Here is a 24,221-nt window from a genome sequence, read left to right on the forward strand (position 1 = left end):
TCGGTCCCCCTCCTTTGCCCTCCTTCCTTTCCCCTTCTCCTTCTCTTTTCTTCCTTTCTTCACTTTTGAATCGTTCCCCCTCTTTTCTCTCTCTCGCTCTCTGCCGAGGTCCATCTGACAGCCAAATGGTCAAACCGAAAAAGAAGGAGGGGGGACGGTGGGAGGGTTTGCCATTTTTCTTCTTTCTCTGTCATCTGTTTGTGTCTCAGTGTTGGCCTATGTTTCCTCTCTCCCGCTCTCATATGTAGCCTCTAAAGCAGCAGCGTCTGATGTCAGATAAGTGGGCAAAGCAGCAACAGGCTGTACTGTCAGCACAAACACAAATCATGCCAGGAGGTCCGTCTCCCTCCTTTTTTTTCGTGTGCTCTTTTAATTAAGTCACAGTGCCGGGAGACGCTGGCTCACTTTCTTTGCCTCCTGTTCGTCTGTCTCTGTGTGTGATCCTCCACATGTTTAAGCCCTTTAGCTCAGGTTTCCATTTCCTGTGTATTTTACAGAGTCCACCACAACAATCTCAGCCATTTGGTCTGAACGGCAAGTTTATTTACAGCCACACAAACCCCAGTAACAAATAGCGCTTCTGTGCAGGTGATTACAAGTGATTCAAGTCCTAAAATGTAAAAAAAAGTTGGATGTAAACTGTAATTTCATGGAGTCATGTTTTGTATTACTGAAAAGAGCTGTAATATGTCAAAATACTGCAAATTTTGATATGGCCACACTTTCTTCCTCCAACTTTGTCTCTTAATACAATCTTTCTGCCTCTTTCACGCTCCTGTGCATGCTCAAGCAGAAGGTCTGTCTCATGCATTATTTTAACGAAGCTTATGCGCAAGTTCAATAAGGTAGATCTACAGTCTCACATCTGTCTGCTCCCAGGTGTTGCCGGCTAAATCTGAGCTTCAAATCTCTTCCACTTTTACAAGCTGTCAAGCTGTTTGTGACATCAGTGGTCTAGTCCAATCATCTTTCTCCCAGCCTTGTTCAGACCAATCAGCATTCACGCCGCGTACTTTAAATCTCACTGCGCATCTTTCTCCTTTGCAGTCGCCTTCATGCAATCTGCCTCCTCCCCATCGCTGCCTCTCATCTTTCAGGCTCCATTCAAGTCTCCAGCTTCATCTCCACCAGCAGCCTCCGGGAGGTCCTGCTCTAATCTCTAACACCAACACGGCCATCAGAGCCTAACTGCCAAATACCTTTATCTAAATTCTGTTCTGTCCTCAGTTAAGGGGAGGGGCATGAAGAATGGTGAAAAATATAAAAATGATGAAAGGGAAACACATAATAGGTTTTTCAAATGAAGCAGAAAACTGTTAAACCCCATGAGATAAGTGAATATAATCGTTTTACAGGGTGGCATGTAGCTACAACATAGTATTGCAATATTTTGCATGGTGACAATACTGCCATTTGGTATCCAAATGGCAGTATTTTATCAAATAAAGGAAAATACTTTGTGAATACTGTGAACAAGAGAGATAATCACCATCACGCAGCACCATCCTGAGATGACATTAGCCGAGCAAACTTGCATTAAATCGGCTCACACGAAAAACCATCGAACACTGGACACATTCAGTTTGACAAAGCCAGCTCCTAATTCATCACAACTTGTGGTGACTAATTGGTTCCCTACACCCTGAGGCTGTTGAACACTCATGACCACTTTGATCACAAGCTCAGGTCACCTGATAGGAGCAAACATTCCTGCACACAGTCACAGCCTGACGACTGCAGTCACTCTCAGAGATTGTCAAAGGTCTCCATGTTTAGGTCTGTCTTCCAGACATGAAGAGAATGTCTATAGACCAGTTAACCTTGTTTATATGCAGTGAATGGTTTTAACCTACTGTGCTTTGAGAACAAAAGGGGGACCAAAATCAGCTGAGGGTAAAACAGCACCCCGATATTTCTCTTTTCCTTTTTAATTCCTAATAGTTCTACCCACTCCTACCAACTGTCAGCCTGCAGGACGGGCAGAAAACCCGTAATAAATCGCACAACTATGTGTAACGTTAAATAGGGTCCTAAGCTACACAGAGTATTCTGGCATCTTCTGTCAACACATGGCTGTATTATAGACAAATCCATTTTTCAATGTAAAATACAAAAACAAAAAAAAGAAATATAACAAAATAATAAACTACTGAGTGAAAACATTAAATCGGGGACCCTGCTCTGTAAAAACAAAATCCTGACCTATTTTCTTTCATTCCATCTCATTTTTAATAAACTCTTGACAGTTTCTGCTGAAAGAACTTGTATAGTTGTATTTCTATGTATAAAAAAATCGAAGAGTTCAGGTTTTTTTTGTATATTTTCTCTTCAGCAGGTTTGGGGAAACTGAAAATGTTCATCTGCGTCACGAACACAGGAGACAACCATCTCTGGGTCAGCAGTAATGAGCAGCCGTCACCGGCTATCACAACTTCCTGCCAGAAATACACTTATGATGCTTCCTGTGTTTACATGTGCTTCACCATGAAGTATGCTCTGGAGAGAAGGCCGTGGGGTGCAGACTAATTGCAGAGCACAACTGACTTTGATCCTGTTGCTCAGGCTATAGAGATTGAAAATGTGACGTCATTCAGGGGTAAAACCGCAAAGGATTCTGGGAACTCGTGGCAAGAGGTACTAGCGCACGCAGGCTTTCAATTGAAATCAGTTACACCGCGATAAAAAGAAACACAAAAAATGGCAAGAAGCTGTTGTATTATTAACTACAATAGCCGGTGGCATGACAGCCACGGGAAGCCGACGGGTAAAGACATCAGTTGTTATCGGATTACATCGTTGAAGAGAAATTGTTTGCGCCATGTTCCCGAAGTAACAAAGAGCCGACGGAAGGGGGGAGAAGGTGGACAGGATGAGCTTGAGAGGAAGCAGCCAGCCTTACATTCTAGCTGCCTTGATTATCTGCCAGGCTTTTGTTCATCTGCTATTGAAATTTTCAGGCAATGTTAGCAGCTTTCCACTACAGGAACAGTCCCTCTGGAAACTGTTGACTGTGGATTATCCAGACTGAGTGAGACACTGTTCCTGTAAAGAAATGCCACACTTAACTCCTTAATCCCTGATCTACTGACTCAAATAACTTACGAGAAACTTTTTTAATGGTTTTTGTTTTGTTTAGTTAGTAATAACCTTCTACAAATACACAACTCGAAAAAGTGCTAGATTAGGATATCGCAAGAACTGAACACTGTATTAATGCATGAACTTTCCAAGTTGAAGAAAAGCATGTTTGTGTTTATTTTTGCTTCTTCTCCTTTCCTCAAAGTCATTTTCCTGTCTCCTCTACAGCTTTCAGCGCTGACACAGTGCTTTTAACTTAAAGTCACCTTGTGTGTACTTCTTCATGAGCATCTGCAGTTTAACTTGTGAAACTGGGTGTAGTAACCACCAAAGGGACTCCAGTGGATGATGTGGATGAGGAGAAATACATTTCCACAGACCTTTTTTTTTTTAAAAGCAGTGGTCCGGAGACTCAAAGGGATGAAAACACTTGGAAGGGAGAACGGTGTAGTCTGGATCAAATACAGTTTTGGCTTTTGCTTAAAATTTTAAACTCACAAAGGGAGAGGAACAGAAAGAACAAGTAATTCTTCTACCTTGACCTCTTTGAGTATTCATTTTAAATAAAATGCTTAAAAAGAAGAAGCAGGGAACTGGAGTGATATTGCATTAATGCATTGGGAAAAAGCCTTTGGCACTGAAGATGATTAACAGCCTCCAGACAGTGTTAGATTTTAAATGGTGACCAAAAACAGCACCTTATTGTAAAACACCCACCTCGTGCTGCTGAGCCGCATGAATTAAAATAACATATTAATAAAGACAAAAGTGTCACGTACAACACTGTGCACATCACACTGAACTTGGACTGAAAAGTGGGACAGCACTGTGGAGGAAAGCAGCAGTGAATCAAAGAGAGGAAGAAACAAAGAAGGCAAGAGGGGTGGAGGGAGGCTTGGCCAGTGATTGAGTGCAACATGTGAGACATCTGCTGTTGAAACAAAGTAGGAGTTCAAAACGCTGCTTTCCAAGATCTACTTTCCATCTCAATAACTGTGGGTAAAACTTTGCACTGCTGCAGGACAAAACTCGGCAAGAGAAGAAGAAAAAAACCTCACATAAATGACAAAAGCAGGAAAGTCAAAAAACTACATTTTTCACAAAATACCAAAAGATCCGCCTGAGCTGCAAGGTTTCAAACATCAAACCGTACCACATTTGCTATAATGTATTGGAGCAGTTAGACCTACCTTACAGCAGCAGCCCTGAGCAATCCAATCCTCTCGACAGACATTTGAGTGCCTAAATAGAAACTACCTCATTTACAAACAAGCTTGCATTAAAAACTAAATGGAATGTGTCCATAAATGCAAAGTATCAGTGAGCAAGAACAGTAGCTTTACAGGGGAAAAGAATGGATGAAGGAAAAGTAAGAGGGAGAGGGGGTAAAATAGCAAAGAGTAAACAATAAACAGAGATATTGGACAGGCTGAGAGGCCACACAGGACAGAGACAGGGTGTGAGGGAGGGAAAGCTGCACAGGAAGTTGATAATAATGGAGATGTAATGATGTCTCTGAGGAGAACCTAATGGAACTTGTCCTAAATCTCTCCGCTTATTTCCTCCTTTTGATGAAATCCATGAAAGGGTTAATAAAGATGAAACATGCTGAGAGGTAACCCATGATGTGAAACGTATTTTAGTGTAAACAGTAAAGAAGAAAAGGAACGCTTTCATTAATATATGTGGAGCAAAACACACCCTGATAACATGTTTCACTGATATATAACCAAACTTCAGATGATGTATCAAAGCTATAGTCAGACATCGGGAGGGTAACTTTAGCTGTATCGTCCTGTCTTTGGCACACTGTATATGTCTAGCTGTCAATGCCAAATTAGCTCAAGTATGACTTTGTAGGAAAAGCACGACAACAAGCAGGAAACCAAAAAAGGAAAAGAAGCGAGCAAGAAAGAAAGCAGGAATAGATGAAACGTGGTGTCGGACTGGGACAGAGACCAAATGAGCCCTGAGCTCATCCTCACAGAGACATGCTGAGCTTGTGCAGCAGAGAATAACTATTCTGTAGCACAGCAGCCAAATTCCTCTCCTCTTCCTCCTCTCCTGACCTTTTGGCTGACCCCTCTGACCCCAAGGCAACTGTCCCCATGCTGTGAAAACACTAGATAATGCAATACTTGCATGTGAGTTCCCTCACTGTCAAATCACTGAATATGATCATACTCAACTTCAAAGCTGAACATCTTGTTTCCGTTAGTTCTGAGACGCAGGCAGCCTCGTCTTTACTAGCATATGCTACAGCACCCTCCGCACAATATGCAGATTAAAGAAACATGTGTTGGATTTGGATTGAATCTGAATGACTTTCAAAAAGCACTAATGAAAGCAGTCTGTTTGTGATCCTGAACCAGCACTCCTGCACTAATCACTGCTGACCGAACAGATGAATCCAGCTTTTCTTTACTTATGCATTCCGATCTACTTGCTACAAAAATAAATATTCACCCTGTAAGAGAGGCTTCAACAAAAAACAAAACATCTGGTTCTTTTTGTTAACATTTTGCATGTCTGATTTCATTTTTCAGATGCTATCCTCCTCTAAAAAAAAAACAAACAAAAAATCGGCTGCTATTACTTTTGCATCTCCAGCCAGTCTACCCTGCTCTGAGTGCAAGTAAACATAACTTGTCTCCACAGAGACATGTACACTCAGCATACAGTGCAAATTTCTAACCCATCTGTGTAATCTCTTAGGATGGCGAGAGTCTCACTGCAAATTTAAAATGAACAGCTCAATGAACTCCCGGTTTACTGAGAGAGACGAAACAGATCTCACAAAGCGTGTAATAGTGTGTTTTCAGCTTTGATAGCGCTCCAGCTCTACGGATGGCAGTCTGTCTGTTCATCGCTACATCCAGCCTGAAATATCACAACAGCTGTAGTACACACATTCAGGGTCCCCCTTTCAGAACGTGGGTGAATGTAACCAACAGCTCCTAATTTATTAATGAACAGCACCAGTTAGCTGTTGGATCTATGATGTTAAACAACCACCTGCCACTAACCAAAGCCGGTAGATGGTAGCACTCCAGGTGGAGAGTCATCTGTACAAACATGAGTGATTCCTCCCTGCTGTATGTAGTCTGTATCAAGTGTGCAACCGCATTCTGCACGAGTGAAAAAGTTAACCTGCAAGAAAAGAAGGCTGCTGGAGCTAGCACTGCGAGTCTGACAATGTGTGAATGCAATGAATTATGCAAAATTCCATGTAAGCAGCATTGCATGCAGTATTTGTACAGACATCTGTGAACCTTGTCCATTGACCTGCGTTTAATTTTGACTCTTTCCTGCGTTTTTGATGAGTTATTAGTCTGATTTTTTTTCCCCTGATTCTCCTGAAGAGGAAATAAGTCACCAGGATTGTCAGGAAAGGTTAAAAAACTCACATCACTATATGCTTAAGAAAAATAGAATATAACATAATGAAAATGTTATATCAGAAACATTAAGACCACTGTTCAGCGCTTAACTGGAGTTTCTGTACACAAATAAAAATTAATTTAACAAATACCGTGTCCAATTTATGAACTAACGTCAGCTTTAAGACTGTGGCTCTGTCAGCCCTGGCTGTGGGATTTTAAGCGACAACAAGTCAGAAGTCATTTTGCCATCACATAGCCACAGCCTAATTTAATTTCATACAGAAAATAATATCAAATGCATTAAGCTCACAGGTATTTGACCCGGTCATACTTCAGACTGAACTGTAATCCAGTTGTCGAGCTGACTTTTCAACTAGCTGATAATAATTTGGGAGAAAATGTCCAGCACTTTAAATCATTGCAAGTAAATTAAATATCGAGTATGTGCTACACAATAATTGTTACCTCAGCACGAAAGCAAGGGAGTGTTTGCTTGCTTGTCATCTTGCTAAAATGACTTGAGTTTCTAAGTGTGAGATGTAATTCGAGTATGTCAGAAAACCTGAGATATTGAACATGTACACAAAGACGTACTAATAAGTTCATGCCTTTGTTAGGCTCAGGTTTCCCCTGCAAACATCAGAAGAAATCACCACAAACATGTGAGTCAACGCTGAAACCCCCACAGAATATGGTTTCTTTGCACATTAAATATTTAACAAGTATTTAATAAAGGCATGAACATTTTTATCAGTCTATTAAAAAAACAGTCAGTTGTTGATTTTTCATGGAAGAATCTGTATACACATCCAAGACTGTTAAATAACCGCACTAATAAGTGGAAAGGCTGCATCGAGACTTGGTGCATGTAAAATGCCTTTCAGCCTCGTTCGTGCACTAACAAACATAAAGGGCCTGAAAATTCAAGTAGAAGAAACAAATATATAAAAATGCTTTACAGGAACAAGAACACAGGAATTCTCACGCTTAGAAGGCGAGAATAACAAAATGAGCTGTGCAGACTCTCCAGTCTGGAATGATGCTCATTTTCAGCTGCAGAGACTAAACACGGGGCAAACAATGGCATAAAGAGTCAAAGCCGATCCATCACACTGAAATCCTCTGATACAAACTCAAATACAGACAAAGGAAAAGTCACATTTCCATTTGATGTCACAATTTTGTGCATAAACACTGCTTGTAGAAGACGATCAACACTGAAATGACGGATAACATCAAAATGAATCACACGGTGTACTCACAGCTCCACTCTGCAGCCAGTCTACAAGAGCCTGTGCGGTCTCTGCAGGCAGCTGTGCTCGGAGGCTGTTTCGCTCCTCCTGGCTGGGTCGAAGCTCCAAGGAAAGTTTGAGGTCCTCAGCTAACTGAAGGACCTGCAGCGGTCCAGCACTGACGGGGGAACCCAGGTCATACATGCTGTTAGAGAACTCCATCGCTGCTGCTTTTGAACCTGGTGTGTGAGTGATGGAGGAGGAGAGGATTAGAGGACATTAATATTACTAAGGAAGTCAAACTTTAATCAGAGCCATACATCTTTCTAATACATGGCCTCCAAACCGTCCATGTGTCACCTGGATCATTTCCCTGCACTGTATGGCCCAAGCTAACAAACATCTGGATGCACTTAAGCAATCGTGGCTCTAAAACAACAGCCACACATTGCAGAGGCTTCAGACAGCAAACAGAGCCCAAAATTAACAAAAGAGCACGCAACAGAAACAACCTGCGTCCATTTATCATGAAGAGGCTGAGTTTAAGCTACACATCTGTGGGCTTACTTTATTTGAAATAAAATAAGCAGAGAGAAAATCTAGGATGCTCAAGCACCACTGAGCTGGTATCTATGTCAGAACTGCTTCTAATGTGCGATGTTTCTGAAAGATCATCGCTGACATTTCAGCTGAAATGCTGAGAATTCTTAAAGTGAATTATTTTATCTGCACTATAAGGAAAAAAACGAGAAAAACAAAAGCTTTATCAAACAAAAGTTGTTGTTTTTTTTTATTATTTGTCATCGTCTTTGGATTTTATAGAGAGTTTGAAAGGTTTAGCTTCCTGTGTTGAGTTAATCTGATATCCTTCATTGTGTCTGTTCCCTGTGCTTCCTGTGTTGCCCTGTCCACGGTCTCATGTCTCACTTGTAGCCGATTCCTGTTTTATTTTGGAGACAGTGTTTTTAATGTGTCTCCTGTTGCTTTTATTTTGTTAAAGTTGTGCTTCTGGGCTATAATTTGTTCTGTTTTGTCATTTATAACTATACCCTGGAGATATGGCTGTTATAATCAGTGTTGAGAAGGTTACTTACAAAATGTATCCCACTACAGATTACAGAATACATGCCCCAAAATGTATTTTGTAACGTATTCCGTTACGTTACTCAATGAGAGTAACGCATTCTGAATACTTTGGATTACTTAATATATTATCATGCTTTTGCTGTGTGATTTATTACTATTACTGAAGGATAGTCACCATACCAATACCAACTAGATGTTTAAATCTTAATATAAAATGAGTAACAGTAGGTGGACATTAGGTAAGGCTGCACTTTTTGCAGCGATCTCGTATATAAAACAGGTCCGCGGCTCCGAACCGTAGTAAAGGGACCTCTGGCTAATACGTCGGGTTCGTGTCGGGCTCGTCACCCAAAACTAGCTTTACTTTGTCGCCTGGGTCGACTTTGCTAGCGAGGGACAGAGAGAGGCATTGAAAGGCTGCTCCAACAGAACTTGTTGTTTCGGAGGAAAACACGAACACAGCGTACAGTCGAGTCTTAATAGCTTACTTACAGCTGGGCTCGTCAGGCACTCTTCACTTCAGGGTGCAGTGGTTATTATTATGTTTACATGCTTACACTCTACCTATTGCCTTCATATTGAATAATTATTTTGAATAATAATTTTTAAAAATATTTCGTCACGTCATTATGCGGGCCGCGAAATTGAGTTCTGTTGGAGGTTTCTTCCTGTTAAAAGGGAGTTTTTCCTTCCCACTGTCGCCAAAGTGCTTGCTCATAGGGGGTCATATGATTGTTGGGTTTTTCTCTGTATATATGAAGCGCCTTGAGGCGACTTTTGTTGTGATTTGGCGCTATATAAATAAAACTGAATTGAATTGAATTGAATGTCAGGTAAGCAAAGCATGCAAATTGTGATGCAATGGCAAGTTCAAGTTGCCCGCTACTTAGTACACTGTCAAGGCCTTGTATTAGTAAATGTGTATGTAACTGATTACAACTGTAAAGCATTTTAATTTCAGAGGTAGTCCTAATAATTTATTTCTGCACCATTAACAGCCTTTACTCTGTGACCCGTCTGCGTCTGATAACATCTACATCCCAGGACTGGCAGCATATAGACAACTTATTAAAAGGTAGCTGTGATAAAGGTTTGCAGCTGCTCCTCTGCCTGCAAACAGATCAAAAACAACACCAACACCAAAATCGTTAACCAGCAGAGTGCTTTCACAAGTATTACCGCAAGAAGCTTTTCGACCCCAAAAGCACAGAAAAAGCTGTCTTGATCATGGAATGCAATATGACCGACATATCTAAATTCCTGATAAGTGGCTCTAATTTCCTCGTTAGCGACTGGCTGATGCTATCGCTAATGGCATTTTTAATGTCTTTCTATTTGTGGTCAGTGAGAGCCGGAACAGCAAGCTCAAAGGCCTGGGTGAGATCAGCACATTGATGGCAAATAGTAACAACAATTACAACAATGATAGCAGTAAAGCCTCTTTTCTCCACTTGTCTGTGTGAAAATAAGTCGCAGGGCAACTGTGAGAATACAACTGCAATTTTATTTCATCTGCTGATTATTTTCTCAATTGATGAACTGCCTCGACTAACAAAACTGGGAATAACTGACAGTGTTATTTTTAAAAATTACTTGATTGATTGAAGTTTCCACAGATATCCAGCAAATGAGAAAATTACAAAAAATGATTAACTCACTATCAAAACAGTTTCATCAGTCACCACAAGAGATAGTAAAGTAACTACTAATAGTTTACCATTTACCAAAATTTTACTTTCATTAGTGACCAAAACATTTCTGATTCTGACGGATTCACAGGAAATCCTCCGCGTCGGTCCTTCTCTCCCTAACCTTGTGACTGAACTGATGTGTTTTCCCACATCATGCTGCTCGATCACATTAAACATTTACCCCACTGTCAGTCTAATCTTTTCTGTCCAAGGCTGAGCTGCCTGCAACAAACTTTGTTATACTGTACAAACACAGAAAACGAGGCAGCCTCACCATTGCAAGCCTGCCATTTATTAACCTGCTGTGTTCAGAAATTTTACACTGTTACATGGGGTTAATATCTCAAAATGTTATCTTATTAACTCAACCTTTTGAGAAAATAACTCAAAATTGAGAAATTAGCTTGAAATTTGGGGTTAGCAAGTCAAAAGTTTAAGATAATAGGCCAAAATTTTAACTTATGGATCACAAAAAAAAGGTATGAGCTGAACTCAAAGCAAACCCAAACACTGAACTATATCATTTTTAGCTCTAGTAAGTTATATTTTACGGATGAAGAATGGTAAACAATCTGCACTCATGTAGCCCTTTTGACCTTTGACCTTATAGGTTACATAATGTGCTTGACAATGTGTTTGCTTGTCATAAGTTGAAGCTTTATCAATATTGTACATAATCATTTCCTGCAGCTCTACTGTAAAAAAATAAATACAAATGCATTGTCACACATACACCTATGACTGGGGATGGATATTGACAAGATTTTATTGATACAGTTGCCACAAATGACTCAGCTCTCATGTCTGCTTCCTTACTGGGTTCTGATCAATTTTGGGTGCAGGGAAAACCCAGTACTGACAAATGAATCGACAAGCCTGAAGGTATATGAATCAGATGGATTAGACAAGGGCAGCGACTCTGGCTGCAAAAACACAGACTTCCAGCTGTATAGACGGATAAGGGGAAACCACCCTCAGGTTTCCTTGATATGTGACTTCAGTAACTACTCCAAAAATACTTTTCACTTTGTAAATTATGTTCCCCATCAATGTTCAGAACGAGGATAAAGCATTGCATGCTTCAGAGCAGGCCTATTTTCTGCCTGACAAGCCACTAATGCATGAGCATGCTGACTCCTGGTTTCAGATAGCAATGAACAAGAAGCTCAGGCCAAGGCTTTAAAATACAGGCCACGGACAGTGCTACCTGTCAGCCTCCTAGTAGACACGCCTATCGTATCAATTTAAAAAGTCTTTATCGCATTGTTCTTAAGTTACAGCATTTCTAAGATTTTCAGAGATTTTCAGAAAATTTGACCTCTGACCTTGTGGTCGAGGTCACTGAGACTCATCCAAGATGTTTAGCAGATACGCCTACGGTATCATTTTAAAACTCCTGCGTTGCTTCATTCCCGAGTTATCACTTTCACAAACTTGGGTGCCCACCTCACCCACCCAGCAATACCTCATCAGCCTTTTACGTCGGAATGGTAAAAATGAACCAGAGTGCGTGACATCATAGTGGTTCAGTCCATCTTTAACATACAGTCTATGAGTAGCAACAAATATACCACTTACGTTCTGGACGCTTCTGGTGCCGGCAAACATATTTTTTTTATTATGTTGCTGTGGCTGATGCACAAAGTTTCCACTTTAGTTCTCAGTAACAATCACTAATTGCCCAAATTACAACAGCAGTACGGAGCAGTGTTACAGCATTAATACAGACCAGATGATGCTTATTTGTAGCACACGGTGCTGGAGAAGCCAACCTGTGTGCAGATACTGGTTCATGACATGCTGAGACTTCCACTCACCTCTAAACACTAACTCAAAGTTTACACCTGTTGCTTTCTAGCCTTTACCTGCAATGATGTCGTCCATCTGCTCCAGTGCCGCCTCGAGCATGTGACTGGCCTCTGTTTCCATGGTGATGGCAGGTAGCATCAGATCTCAGGTGTTCTGATGTTCTACAGAAGAAATAAAAAAAATAAGTTAAGTAGCAACTTGCTGTACAACGTACTCAAGACTTTGACAGAAAAAAATATATATTTGTGGATTTCTGGAGTAGCGAGTGGTTCCCCAAACCAAAACATAGAGACCAGTGCTGCACCACTCCTAGAGACAGGGAGGGTTTTACTTACCCAAAGGTTATGCATATTCATATGGAGATACAAAAGAAGACTAAATCTGATTCTTTTTGTGCTAAGAAAACAAATCTTTATTTTTTTTAAAAACTGGTCTGTTTGAAAGTAGTTATAGCTGTTCCCATGATTTTTCTTACATTTCACCAGTTGAAAATGGATGGATTTTAGTATTTGGCAACTAATATGAAAATAACAAAGTTTTACAGTTTAGAGTAAAAGATCTATCATATATATTTAATCTATATAATATTCTGGATATTTAAAATTGAGCTGTTGTATATATTAGAGCTATTCCTTATATTTTATAATGTTGTAATATATTGAATTCCTTAATTTAGTTCAGTCTGTAACTGTTCTTATTGTCTTGGAGCAACTGTAACCACATAATTTCCTTACGGATTAAGTATTCTGATAATCTCTCGGATGGCTTGGGAACGCCTTGGTGTTTCCCCGGATAAACTGGGCTTCTCTGCTTAGGCTGCTGCCCCCACAACCCCGCCCCGGATAAGCAGAAGAAGATTATTGATGGTGGATTCTGATTCTAATATTACTAATAATAACCATAAATTCTGCCAGTATCGGTCAACAGGGCCAATAACAACAACAACAATAGGCCGATATATTGGTGCACCGCTAGTAAAAGCTTAATTGCATCAATGGGTTTTTTGAGGTTAACAATTTTTGTCCCTAACAGTGACTCACAGGACAACAAAGAGTTACGTTGGACTAAAGTTATATACCTATGTGGTATGTGACTTTTGTTGCCATGATGCCAGGTCTCTCTTGGAAGTAAGATTTTTAATCTCAATGAGATTTTTTTACCTGGATAAATAAAGCACTAATAAAAATAATAAGCTGCATTAACCATCAGTCACCACCAGGGTCCAAAAAAATGACGATAAATGTTTAAATGTTCTTTTAATTTGATTAAAAATCTCTCTCAGGCTTTTTGCTGAGTTTTGAGGTCTTTGCATTGACACAGCGTACGTCATTGTTTTGTGTTTTGTTTTATTTTACAGACACAGATATAACCCACAAACTCTCTTTAAAAAATCCTCACTACGTGCACAGAGGCAGCATACATGTAACTAGGAACAACCGTACAAGAACAGCCATGGCTTTCCATCCATCATCACCGCCTCCGGCTGCCCTCCGACTCCTGACATCCTTGTTTCCTGCTTTTCAGCCCTCCCAGTCCTCCCTTCTTTGCCTGGCACTCATCCTTTTTCTGTCATCTCTCCTTCAAGGCTCTCACACTGCTGTCACGCTGTCATGCCAGCTTACAAACAAACAGACATCATCATGTTCAAATCGAAGAGGAAGGACGGTGATGTAATCTACTGACGCGTGGGAGAATAAACCCCCCTGCACAGCACACTAATGCTCATCTGCATTAGCACCAACTGGCACATCATCATGACAAGTGACAATGAAAATCAACATGAAACACACTGAATGGAATTACAGTAACATGCTGTCATTACTCTGTAAGACAGCATCAGAATTCCCCAAAGATTCCCCATGATGTAATGTGATGGGTGTGTGTGTGTGTGTGTGTGTGTGTGTGTGTGTGTGTGTGTGTGTGTGTGTGTGTGTGTGTGTGTGTGTGTGTGTGTGTGTGTGTGTGTGTGTGTGAGTTTGTCTGTCAGGACTGTCAAATAAAATATGAAATACACGAACAAAATCAGTCTTCGATTGTTAAAAAAGAAAGAAAGAAAGAAACAGCAAAGCTGGCCGCTGTCTGCCTCTGGAGCTTTGCAGTACGCTGCAGGCGGCTACTACTCCGGGGGTTAATGGAGCCTTTGAAAGCATTTAAAATATAACAATAATAATAACACAGCAGGGTAGAGTAGGTGCAGAGACAAAGACTAATGAATGACTTTACCTACTGTAATTAAGAGAACATAATAGGATGACTGAACATCCAAAGGTCCTTGTGTTTATTACTTATTACAGTCATATTAGTAAATATAACTGTGCTTGTAGTATTTTATATGGAAGCCCGTTTCTGCCACAAAAAAAAGTATCCATAACTTGAAATTTCAAGTTATCGTCCTTGAAATTTTAACTTATTTACTCAAAATTTTGAGAAAAGTAACTCGAAATTTCGGGTTAGCTCTGCCAATCGGTAATCTACATGAATGACGTCATTTTCTTGTTATCCAGAAGGATACGGCGCAGAGGAATGCGCATTCAAAAATCGAGAGTACGTTTGCTGATAATAACGCCATGCGATTCAGCTAATAACACAAGGATTTCATAATTTGTGAAGCCACGCTGAAAATAGTCAGCAATTTGTGTATTCGTGACTGGCTGTAATACTGGTAGCTTAGCTGTAGCATTTGTAGCTGAGGGCTTCCGGGTAACACGGAAATGACGTAATTCCCGCAGATTGATACTGACTGGCAATGCTAACTTGAAATTTCGAGTTACTTTTCTCAAAATTTTGAGATAATAAGTCAAAATTTGAGAAAATAACTCAAAATTTCAAGTTATGGATACTTTTTTTTAGCGGCAGAAAAGGGCTTCCATAATTTTGCCATTCTGTGGGAACAAACTGACTTTTAAATGGTTTAAACCTGCGTGCTTTTTTACAAATGACTACCCCAACATTACTTTTTGGTAACTGGACAGAGCTACAGTGTGCATTTGTGTGCACAGATGAAGAAGCATGTGTTTAAATAATGCCCAGTGTTATGTTCATTATAAATGACTCCATATTAGCATGTGCAGGCCGAGGGTGACAGCACCATTCAGATACTGTGACACACTGTCTCTGTCCAGCTGCATTGTTGACCTCGACAGAACAACATCGCCTTTGTGTCCACTGTATGTGTGTGTGTGTGTGTGTGTGTGTGTGTGTGAGCTTGAAAGGGCCACAGTGTGTGAAACTAAGGTAATCACAGTTTTACAGTGAGACTGCATATAAAGGTGCTGATACACAGAGATTACTGATCTCCACAGAGCTGACTATACAAAGTGTAAAGAACAAGATCCACTGTGGAGAGAAGTTTCTATGTGAGAGGGTTGAGTGGTCAGGGTGTGTGCGTGTGTGTGTGTGTGTGTGTGTGTGTGTGTGTGTGTGTGTGTGTGTGTGTATGCGTGTGAGAGCCTCTGAGTTTGCGTGTGAGTGGATAGATTGCTCTTGCTAAAGAGATGTGTCACACTGAAACTGCTTCACACTAACTGAAAATTAATATATTTTCACTTTTATCATCTTTTCACTGCTTTCTTAAAGCACCTTAACTAAGATGACAATTTTCAAACTTACTTTGCAGAAAGAAGCTATTAAAAAAGAGAAAGTACATACTGGAGAGCTTATTTAAGGTGTTTGATATCCCATCAGTCGCCTGTTACAGTCAAACAATCAAAGAGCAATTAGGTAGTGTGTGTGAACATGACAGGCTTGCTCATTCATGGATGTGAGAAAACAGACACGCCTTTTCCCACGATCGCAGATGCACTCCAGAAAAACATGTTTGTCAAACGTGGAGATAAATGTGACCTGTTTCTTACAGCTACACCCTCCTCAGTGTTGACAGCTCTCTCACCTGAGTCAAAAGGAAAGCGGATACTCGGCCAAATTTAATCCGGTCTCTAACCTCATGTGCTGACGGGACATATCCGAAACTTCATGTCTACAGCTAAAAATACACATTTTTTTTAAAACTACTTTTACAGCTTAATTCAAGTACCAGTTTCATGAGTAAGATGAGCCCAACACATCTCATTACTCAGACCATTACAACCTGTCCTCTAAGCAAGTAGGGGCCTGTGCTATGATGCAGGATTTGGGACTTAGTGAGGGTTAACGCTGGGTTTTCAGCGACTCACATCCTACTGAGGTATCTCGTTATGTTAACTTATAGTGCAGAACTAACAGGCTCCACTTAAGTTATGCTCAAGATAAGAGATGAACATGTACAAAATCAAAGCCTAAACAGAAAGCAGAGCTGACATTCCTGGAAGCTGCTTTGGACCTTTGTGTGCAGACAGAGAGAAGGTTTATGGTTCTTACACATCCGGTCAGTGGTCATTTTCTTTTGGCATAAGAAAGCATGTCACTTTTATTCAGTTTACAAAACTTTATGGAAAGATGAACACTGTGTCGCTTTTAGTATGTATTACATGCTTAACTCCTTTGTATTTTTTGAATTTTATAGTCTATACTGCTGTAAGTAGACCTGTCTGTGCTCTCAGCTGGTCATGTGATGCCAATACTGCCTCTTTTGTGAATGTGCTCACAGTTAGATTTGGAAATCCTGGGTTATACTGAAGAGTTGATAACCACCTTCTTGTGACCGCCTAGCCTGATTTCTGATGTCAGGGAAAGATAAGGAAAAGTGGGTAAACTTGCTTTGTAGCCACTGCTCCAGTTTCACCAGGTTTCCATGTTGACAGAACAGCTTCCGAACAACAATGCACGACTGGTCAGCACCTCTCTGCATAGCCACCTCTTGCATTCACACCATTTAGAAATACCTACTGCCCTGCAGCCTGCTGCAAGTGGGGATAAACTGCTATCTAAATATCCTCAAATCCAGCACGCTGCAATCCAAGCACATTTGTCTCACAAAGCGACTCTATATGCTTGCTGCAGGTTTGAGAACCAAACACTTCCCATTTCAGACTGAAAAAAAAATCCAAAGTGCTTTGATTTAAAAACCCTTCAAAGAAATAAAACAGAATCTTCTGGCGCCGGACGAGATTCAGGTGTTGAAATTGTTGACTCGGCCAACGAGGGCTTCAAAACAAAGCATGCATTTGATCCACGAGTGTGTCATGTCTGCCTCTGTTCCGTTCACTTCATTGAAAACCAGGGAGTTTGTCTACTGTTATATGCCATCGCACCCGCTCCCCCCTCGTCACCTTCATGCTCTGTGCAACTGAACAACACTGCCAAAGCTTGTATGAAAGAGACACTGCATATGAAAGTCAGGAGGTAAAGACTGTGAAGATAAACAGAAAGGGTAGCTAGATTAGTACGTCTATGTGTGTTCATGTGTTCAACCACATATCCAGAGTACAGCAAGCAAATAAATCAAGTGTTGCTTACAAGAATAAAGTAAAAGCAAACAGAGAAAGTGCACAGAGGAAAATGTCGAAACAAAGTAATTATGAGGAAAATAGGATGAAGTCCAGCATCAAACAAAGAAGCAAAAGAATAAAAACATCTAATGGTGTAACTCTGTGTTGGTTGGCCGAATGTTTCAGTCTTTGGCGAGAAATCAAAAAAAGCAAAGTCAGCAGAGAAAACTCAGACTAGCCGTTACTCAAACATGAGGTTAACAGAAAATGAAATCTTATCAGACCTGGTCCAAACTGTCATGGGAGTATTTTAGTTTTTAGTGCCTCTAAACTGGCACTGAAAACTTTACCTGACAATGGAAACGGCCATTTAAATGGCACGACCTTTCTTTTTCCCCACTACAGCAAATCTCAAAAGGCCTCAGTAACTATGTGTGTGCTGAAATGTTTGAGAACAGAAAAAATGCACAAGCAAAATTTAGATCATGCAGGTTTGTTCCCAACATGCGTGTCCCACCACAGTCTCTGACTCGCCTGAGGAAATGAAATATATGGAAATCACAGTTTTGTAGGCAGCAGATGTGTTAATTCCATATATAAAGTCAGGCATCGAAACAAAATCTATGGGGAATGACTCCCTTTTGGAGCCAGACTCAAGTGGCTATTAGAGGAACTGCAGTTTCTGACACTTAAAGCTGCAGTACTTGATTTTCTGCCACAAGGGGGCAGCAGAACCAGCTGTAACCAACAGTTACCTAATATAATAATAAGTGTTTGCAGCATTTTTTTGGTCTCAGCATCTGACTCAGTAGTTCCCTATATAGTCATTACATGCTAGACTACATGATCCAACCCTGGGCTCCTGTCATCCCCCATCACTCTGCCAACTGTCAAAGGCCAATACCACCACTGCTGGGAAAGAGGGGGCACAGTGTTCATGATGAAATCCACCCTCCATAATGCAGACTGTATGATTCAAACACAAAAACACAACAGGAGGAAGTTTATTTTCCACTTCCAGCATGATGAGAAAGAAAGTGCAGAGCCTACTTCACATACAGCCTACTGTAGTTAGTGAACAGCAATGCAATGGGTATTAGCTCACAGTAGGAATTCTTAACATCTGCTTGCTTCTTCTTTCATTCTACTTTAGGGCTCTAGTGCTGCTTACTCATTAAAATTTTATATCTCTAAAATATGTCTCTGTGTGGGGAGGACACAGTCAAGGCAGACTTAATGCATTCATTAGATAACAAACTTTAAAAAAAATGGTTTTGTTTATAAGCTAGCGCGACTCACTCTGACCATCATCGATCGACCCATCCGCAGCATGAATTAAAAACCTTCATTTCCAACTTACACAAATGATTGATACTTTCTCAATCCAATTGAAAACTCAAAGTGACTACCTTTTACTACCTGCCTCATTCAATTAATCACACACATTCATTCAAGTGCTTTTTTTTCTATTCGTAAGCAAATTTTACAAACATTCTTTGATTTAGAGTGAATATAAGTGACCATTCTCGCTTTATATTTACCTTACTTACTCATTTGATCCATTGTAAGCACAAAAAAGACAAATTAACATAAGTTTAAAGTCCACTGATAATATCTACTAAGACACAGACACACATACGTTTGTGGAAATTTACTGGTAAAATTACAAATGCAAATATCTGACACATTCAGGTCCTGGCGGGACATGGGGTAAAGCGCTAGCTTTGGAGCAAGACATGAACACTTCCACTAACTGTACTGATTTGCATCGTAGTCAAGATTCACATATACTTGATGTAGAGGAAAGTGCTCTTGGACAAAACTGAACTCCTACAGTGACACTGTGCCTTCTGAGATAGCTTTGCTCTCCAGCACCTCAGCCTCCATGGCCCTATGGTTGAGTTTCTGCTTTGTCAAAACAGCAAGAAGTCTAACTTTCTTTCTTTTTTTAAGGAAGATTATGTCTCTGTAAGTGGGCTATTGTCTCCTCAGGCTCACCACCAGCGTCACACACAGACACATACAGAGAGAAAAGCTATAAAAAGCATCTTCTCAAAGCTAAGTCTGTGGGCTTGAACACGGGTTAGATTATCTTTTCTAGTGTGTGACTGTGGGTGTGATCCGTGAACCGTGGCTGATGCGTTGCTGCTGGATGGCCAAGAATATATAGTTTAATGTGACTCGCAGCGCCGCACTGCTCCGTGTTGAACTGCTCAGCTCTTTTTTGTCCTATTTAGTTCTGCTGAAGTGCTTTTGATTCAAGTTGGTTCTGCTTCGTTCAGGTCTCTCAGTGAAACGTGGCTCTGTTTTCAGCTCTCTGCGGATCATCTGATTCTTTTTTCCTGCAACTGTGTTATACTCCATCAGTCCAGTTGACTTCTGCTCTCATTTCTACTGTAATCTATTTGTCCTCAGAGTGAGGGTAATGAACCATAACACAAAACAACACATGACTTCCAGTCAATGATAATCATGAGGGCAGCAAACAGCAATGGGAATATCCAAACATCACTTCAAATCTATTTCCAGTCTGTTTTTCATAAGCTTCGTGTTATTTACATGAAGTGAGGACAATCTATGCAAGTCATAAAAGGTAAATAAAAGGGCAGGTAAACTGGAGCTGTAACAAATTAGTACTTATTTGTTAACTAGGCTTCTTTTACACTGTCACAACGCATTCATTGTGACCATCATGCTGTTATTACTGTGTACAGGCAGACTGACCTGGTGTCCTCTAATGAAATGTGTCCTTTTTCTCTTTAGAGGACATCGCCTAGATCCATGAGAGGATGTTTTATAACTGCAGAGCTGATTTTTCCCTTTAAGTAGGCACTACTACTCACAGTAGGATATACATGTGTATTTTCCATTTAGAAAAAACACATCAACAACATGGATTTTCCTACATTTCTTTTTTAAACGGGTCCAAATCTTTCCCAATCCGGTGCGTGAATAATAACTCCATGCCTGAGCTGCCACTGACAAGAGTCACAGGAAGAGTAAATGAGTCAGAGGAGTCATATCATATCAAATGTTTTCCAGAGATATGAATTCTATCCGTGGCACTGTTTTTGACACTACTTGAGTGCTTCTCCTTGTATTGCACACAGGCTTTCCTAAATTAATTGTTATGTTTCTCTGCTGCAAACATTAAATTTGCTAAGTGGTATTAGAGAGCAGTTAGCACCAATTGTCCTTGTTTCAATATGTAGTCTGTGTATAGTGCAAACAATCCAGCTTTCAAAATGCTGCTGGGTCTGGTTAGAGCGGCCCAGGTCCAAGCGGATCTTCCGAGCAGAGGATGAACTACCATTGCAGCTGCAGTTCAACATGGCAGAGTGAAAATGAAAAACTCACTGAGAACCAAGAGCTTTCGTTGTCCATCAACAAGCTTCTGGCATAATTCTGGCTGGCTGGATTTGATCACTCGTCTTGGCAGAATTAGTAGAGTTCATTTAAATGGGTTGGTTTCCTGGCACCAACCCAGCTTTTAATAATAGTCCACAAATTGTCAATAGGACTGAGAGCCGGTACAATGTTCTTTGGTTTGAAAGCCTCACCTTTACTCCACCAAACACACCTGTTGTCATTATGGCCAAACTGCCCAGTCTTTGTTTTCTTTCACTATAAAAATCTTCTTCCGCTTATCCAGACCCGGATCGCGGGTGCAGCAGCCTAAGCATGGACGCTCATGGCGATATAAAACTTGCTTCACTGTCGACAGTGACGCTGGTGTGCCAGCAGTTTCCAGGTCATGGCAGGCTTGATTCCTGTTGGTTCCTGGGTTGTTCCTCGACATCCTAACCAATTTTCTCTCATGTTGGGGGGCAGTTTGGGTTTTCTTTGAGACTTTGGAAAAGTAAGATGAATAGCAGATGAATAGAAATTCCTGGAAATCTCAGTTGAGACCTTCCTAGCTTTTGTAAATCTACAACTCTCCTACCTATCTTCACGGAGTTCCTTGGACTTTCCCCATTTTCTGAGTATTGGTCAATGCAATGAGTGCTTTTTGACAACACTCACTTTGGTGGCTTTTTATGTCAGCAAAGAGAAATTACCAGCTGTTGTCAACCATCATTCTTAAAGAGGAGCTTATAGGCGTTCATCTTGTCAAGTTCAAAGACACTGTAGAACAGTTAGCACAATTAAGTATATATAATATATATATTATACTTTTGAGCCTTAGAGAAAATCTAAAATAAATTCAAACTTGTTCACCCAACTCTAGTTTTTTAAAGTCATTAAAGATGTATTCATGTGTAACAGTTCAAAGAAATAATTTCAAGACCAAAACTACCATGACATTCATGCCTATGATGAGTGCATGTTGACTCCAAGTTCTGACAACTGTGTTATAATAAAACGGTTAGAGTATATAATGCAGTTAATGTTAATGCTGATAGATAACAGTAAACCTTTACAATAAAATCGTTTATTTAGATTGCTAATTTCAAAAAGCCTGATCAGTCATTTGACATTCTTGGAATACCATAAAAAATAATTTCTTCCAAGATGAATAAGCCTATCGACTTTGACTGTACATAGTTAAACTTGTAGCAGCAGCCTCAAGGAGAGGTTACAGGCAGAGGTGGGACCAAGTCATTGTTTTGCAAGTCTCAAGTAAGTCTCAAGTCTTTATCCTCAAGTCTCAAGTCAAGTCTCAAGTAATGTCAGGCAAGTCCGAGTCGAGTCTCAAGTCTGAAACTTTGAATTTCAAGTCCTTTCGAGTCTTTAAAAAAAAAACAAACGAAAAAATAATGTTGCAGTTATGCTAAATGTAAATATTAGACCATGTAATTTTAAAATCTGTGTTTTTCTCAACACATGACAAAATAGTGAACTTAGAAAATATACACAAATTGTGAAATTGCACCTCTTTAAAATGCAGCTCAATTAAACCTAGCTCCAAGAATAATTTTCACCGACAGTTCTGAGATAAGCTGCATGTTATTCTTGGATGCGGTTGTAGGACCAGCTTTAAAATCGCATGACAAAAATATCATACACATTAAAAAAAAACTGCATCACCAACGTAGCCTGGAAAACATTTGCTAGTTAGATGAAGTCAGCTATCTCATCGTAGCATATTTATATGCATATTTATAATCATACGGTTCTTGGAGTGAGTGCATACACTCATGAAGTTTAGTAACTTCAGGTCACTGCAACAAGCCCAGGTACAGTTTACCGACGGATGGGTACAGGACCTTGAAATGCACCGTGTAGAACGAAAGACCATCGTACCTATCATAAGTTTACCAGTCTCACAAATTGTCGTCATAAATACACATTCCTTAACCGTTTATTAATAGGACCTTTGAGCTCAACGGTAATTAATTAGTAGTGGAAATAATTTCTGGTACCCATCACAGAAATGTAGCAGTGACAATAATATTGTATGCTGTAATCGTACTGGACAATTAGTGATACAAAAAACCTGTTTTATCCTGTGAATAAAAGTATATGTTTTTGTCAATGTGCCATAATAACAGAGGCGAAACGCAATATTGTGTCAGGACAATTCACTATTTATGCACAATAAATAAAGGAGCATAGCGCGACCATTTCTGTTCAGCGCCAGACTTGCTTGTAACCTATATCACCAATTATGTTATGAAAATGACGTATTAACTACAACAGCAGACTGACCTTCGTGTAAATGCTTGGAGCAGACTAACCTGTGAGCTGGAGTGTTCTGGGACGTTATATTTGGTCTTTGAATGGCTGCAATCCAGGCCATCCGTCGCGTCTTTGTTACTTCGGAAACATGGCTTGAACAATTTCTCTTCAACGACGTAATCCGATAACAACCGATCTCTTTACCCGTCGGCTTCCCGTGGCTGTCATGCGACCGGCTATTGCAGTTAATAATACAACAGCTTCTTGACATTTTTGTGTTTCTTTTTATCGCTGTATAACTGATTTTAATTGAAAGCCTGCGTGCGCTAGTACCGCTTGCCACGAGTTCCCAGAATCCTTTGCGGTTCTACCCGTGAATGACGTCACATTTTCAATCTCTATATAATATGCATGTTAAATTTTATATTTGGGGTAAAATATCAAGTCTTTTCAAGTAAACCGGTTCAAGTCCAATTCAAGTCCCAAGTCATTGGTGTAAAAGTCCAAGTCAAGTCACAAGTCTTAGAACATTTTTTCAAGTCAAGTCTAAAGTCATAAAATTAATGACTCGAGTCTGACTCGAGTCCAAGTCATGTGACTCGAGTCCACACCTCTGGTTACAGGCCCCTCTTGTGTCAGTATACACATACCAGGAAGGTGTCGAGTACTTCCACATTCTTGCAATGTCAGCTGCAGAGCTGCCTGACTGTAGTAATTGTCAGTGTAACAACTTGCCCGAGGGGACCAACGGCTAAGATCAAAAGATTAAAGCTGTGAAAGAACTGTGTGCCTTTTTTGTGCTGACAGTTTAGAAGCACAGTGCAAAGAATGATCTTTGATTTAACCATCAGTGCACAGGTGGAAATTAGGACGAGATGCGGTATCTAAGGCATTCCTGGCTAAAAATCTAGTCATTTATTTTTCTCTATTGGTCGTTGTGTAATACATATTTAGTGC

The 24,221-nt window shown here is 40.2% G+C and overlaps 1 protein-coding gene across 1 annotated transcript in view; it reads right to left on the bottom strand.

Moving 5' to 3' along the window:
* ppfibp2b (PPFIA binding protein 2b) overlaps nt 1-24,221 on the bottom strand; it is a 95,079-nt gene that overhangs the window by 50,547 nt on the left and 20,311 nt on the right. Inside the window, 2 exon segments of the mRNA XM_080863460.1 lie at nt 7,724-7,932; nt 12,336-12,440. Coding sequence (XP_080719586.1) covers nt 7,724-7,932; nt 12,336-12,417 — 291 coding nt within the window. The 5' untranslated portion in view covers nt 12,418-12,440.

The sequence above is a fragment of the Rhamphochromis sp. 'chilingali' genome (assembly GCF_963969265.1).
Source record: "Rhamphochromis sp. 'chilingali' genome assembly, chromosome: 2".
NCBI lineage: Eukaryota > Metazoa > Chordata > Actinopteri > Cichliformes > Cichlidae > Rhamphochromis > Rhamphochromis sp. 'chilingali'.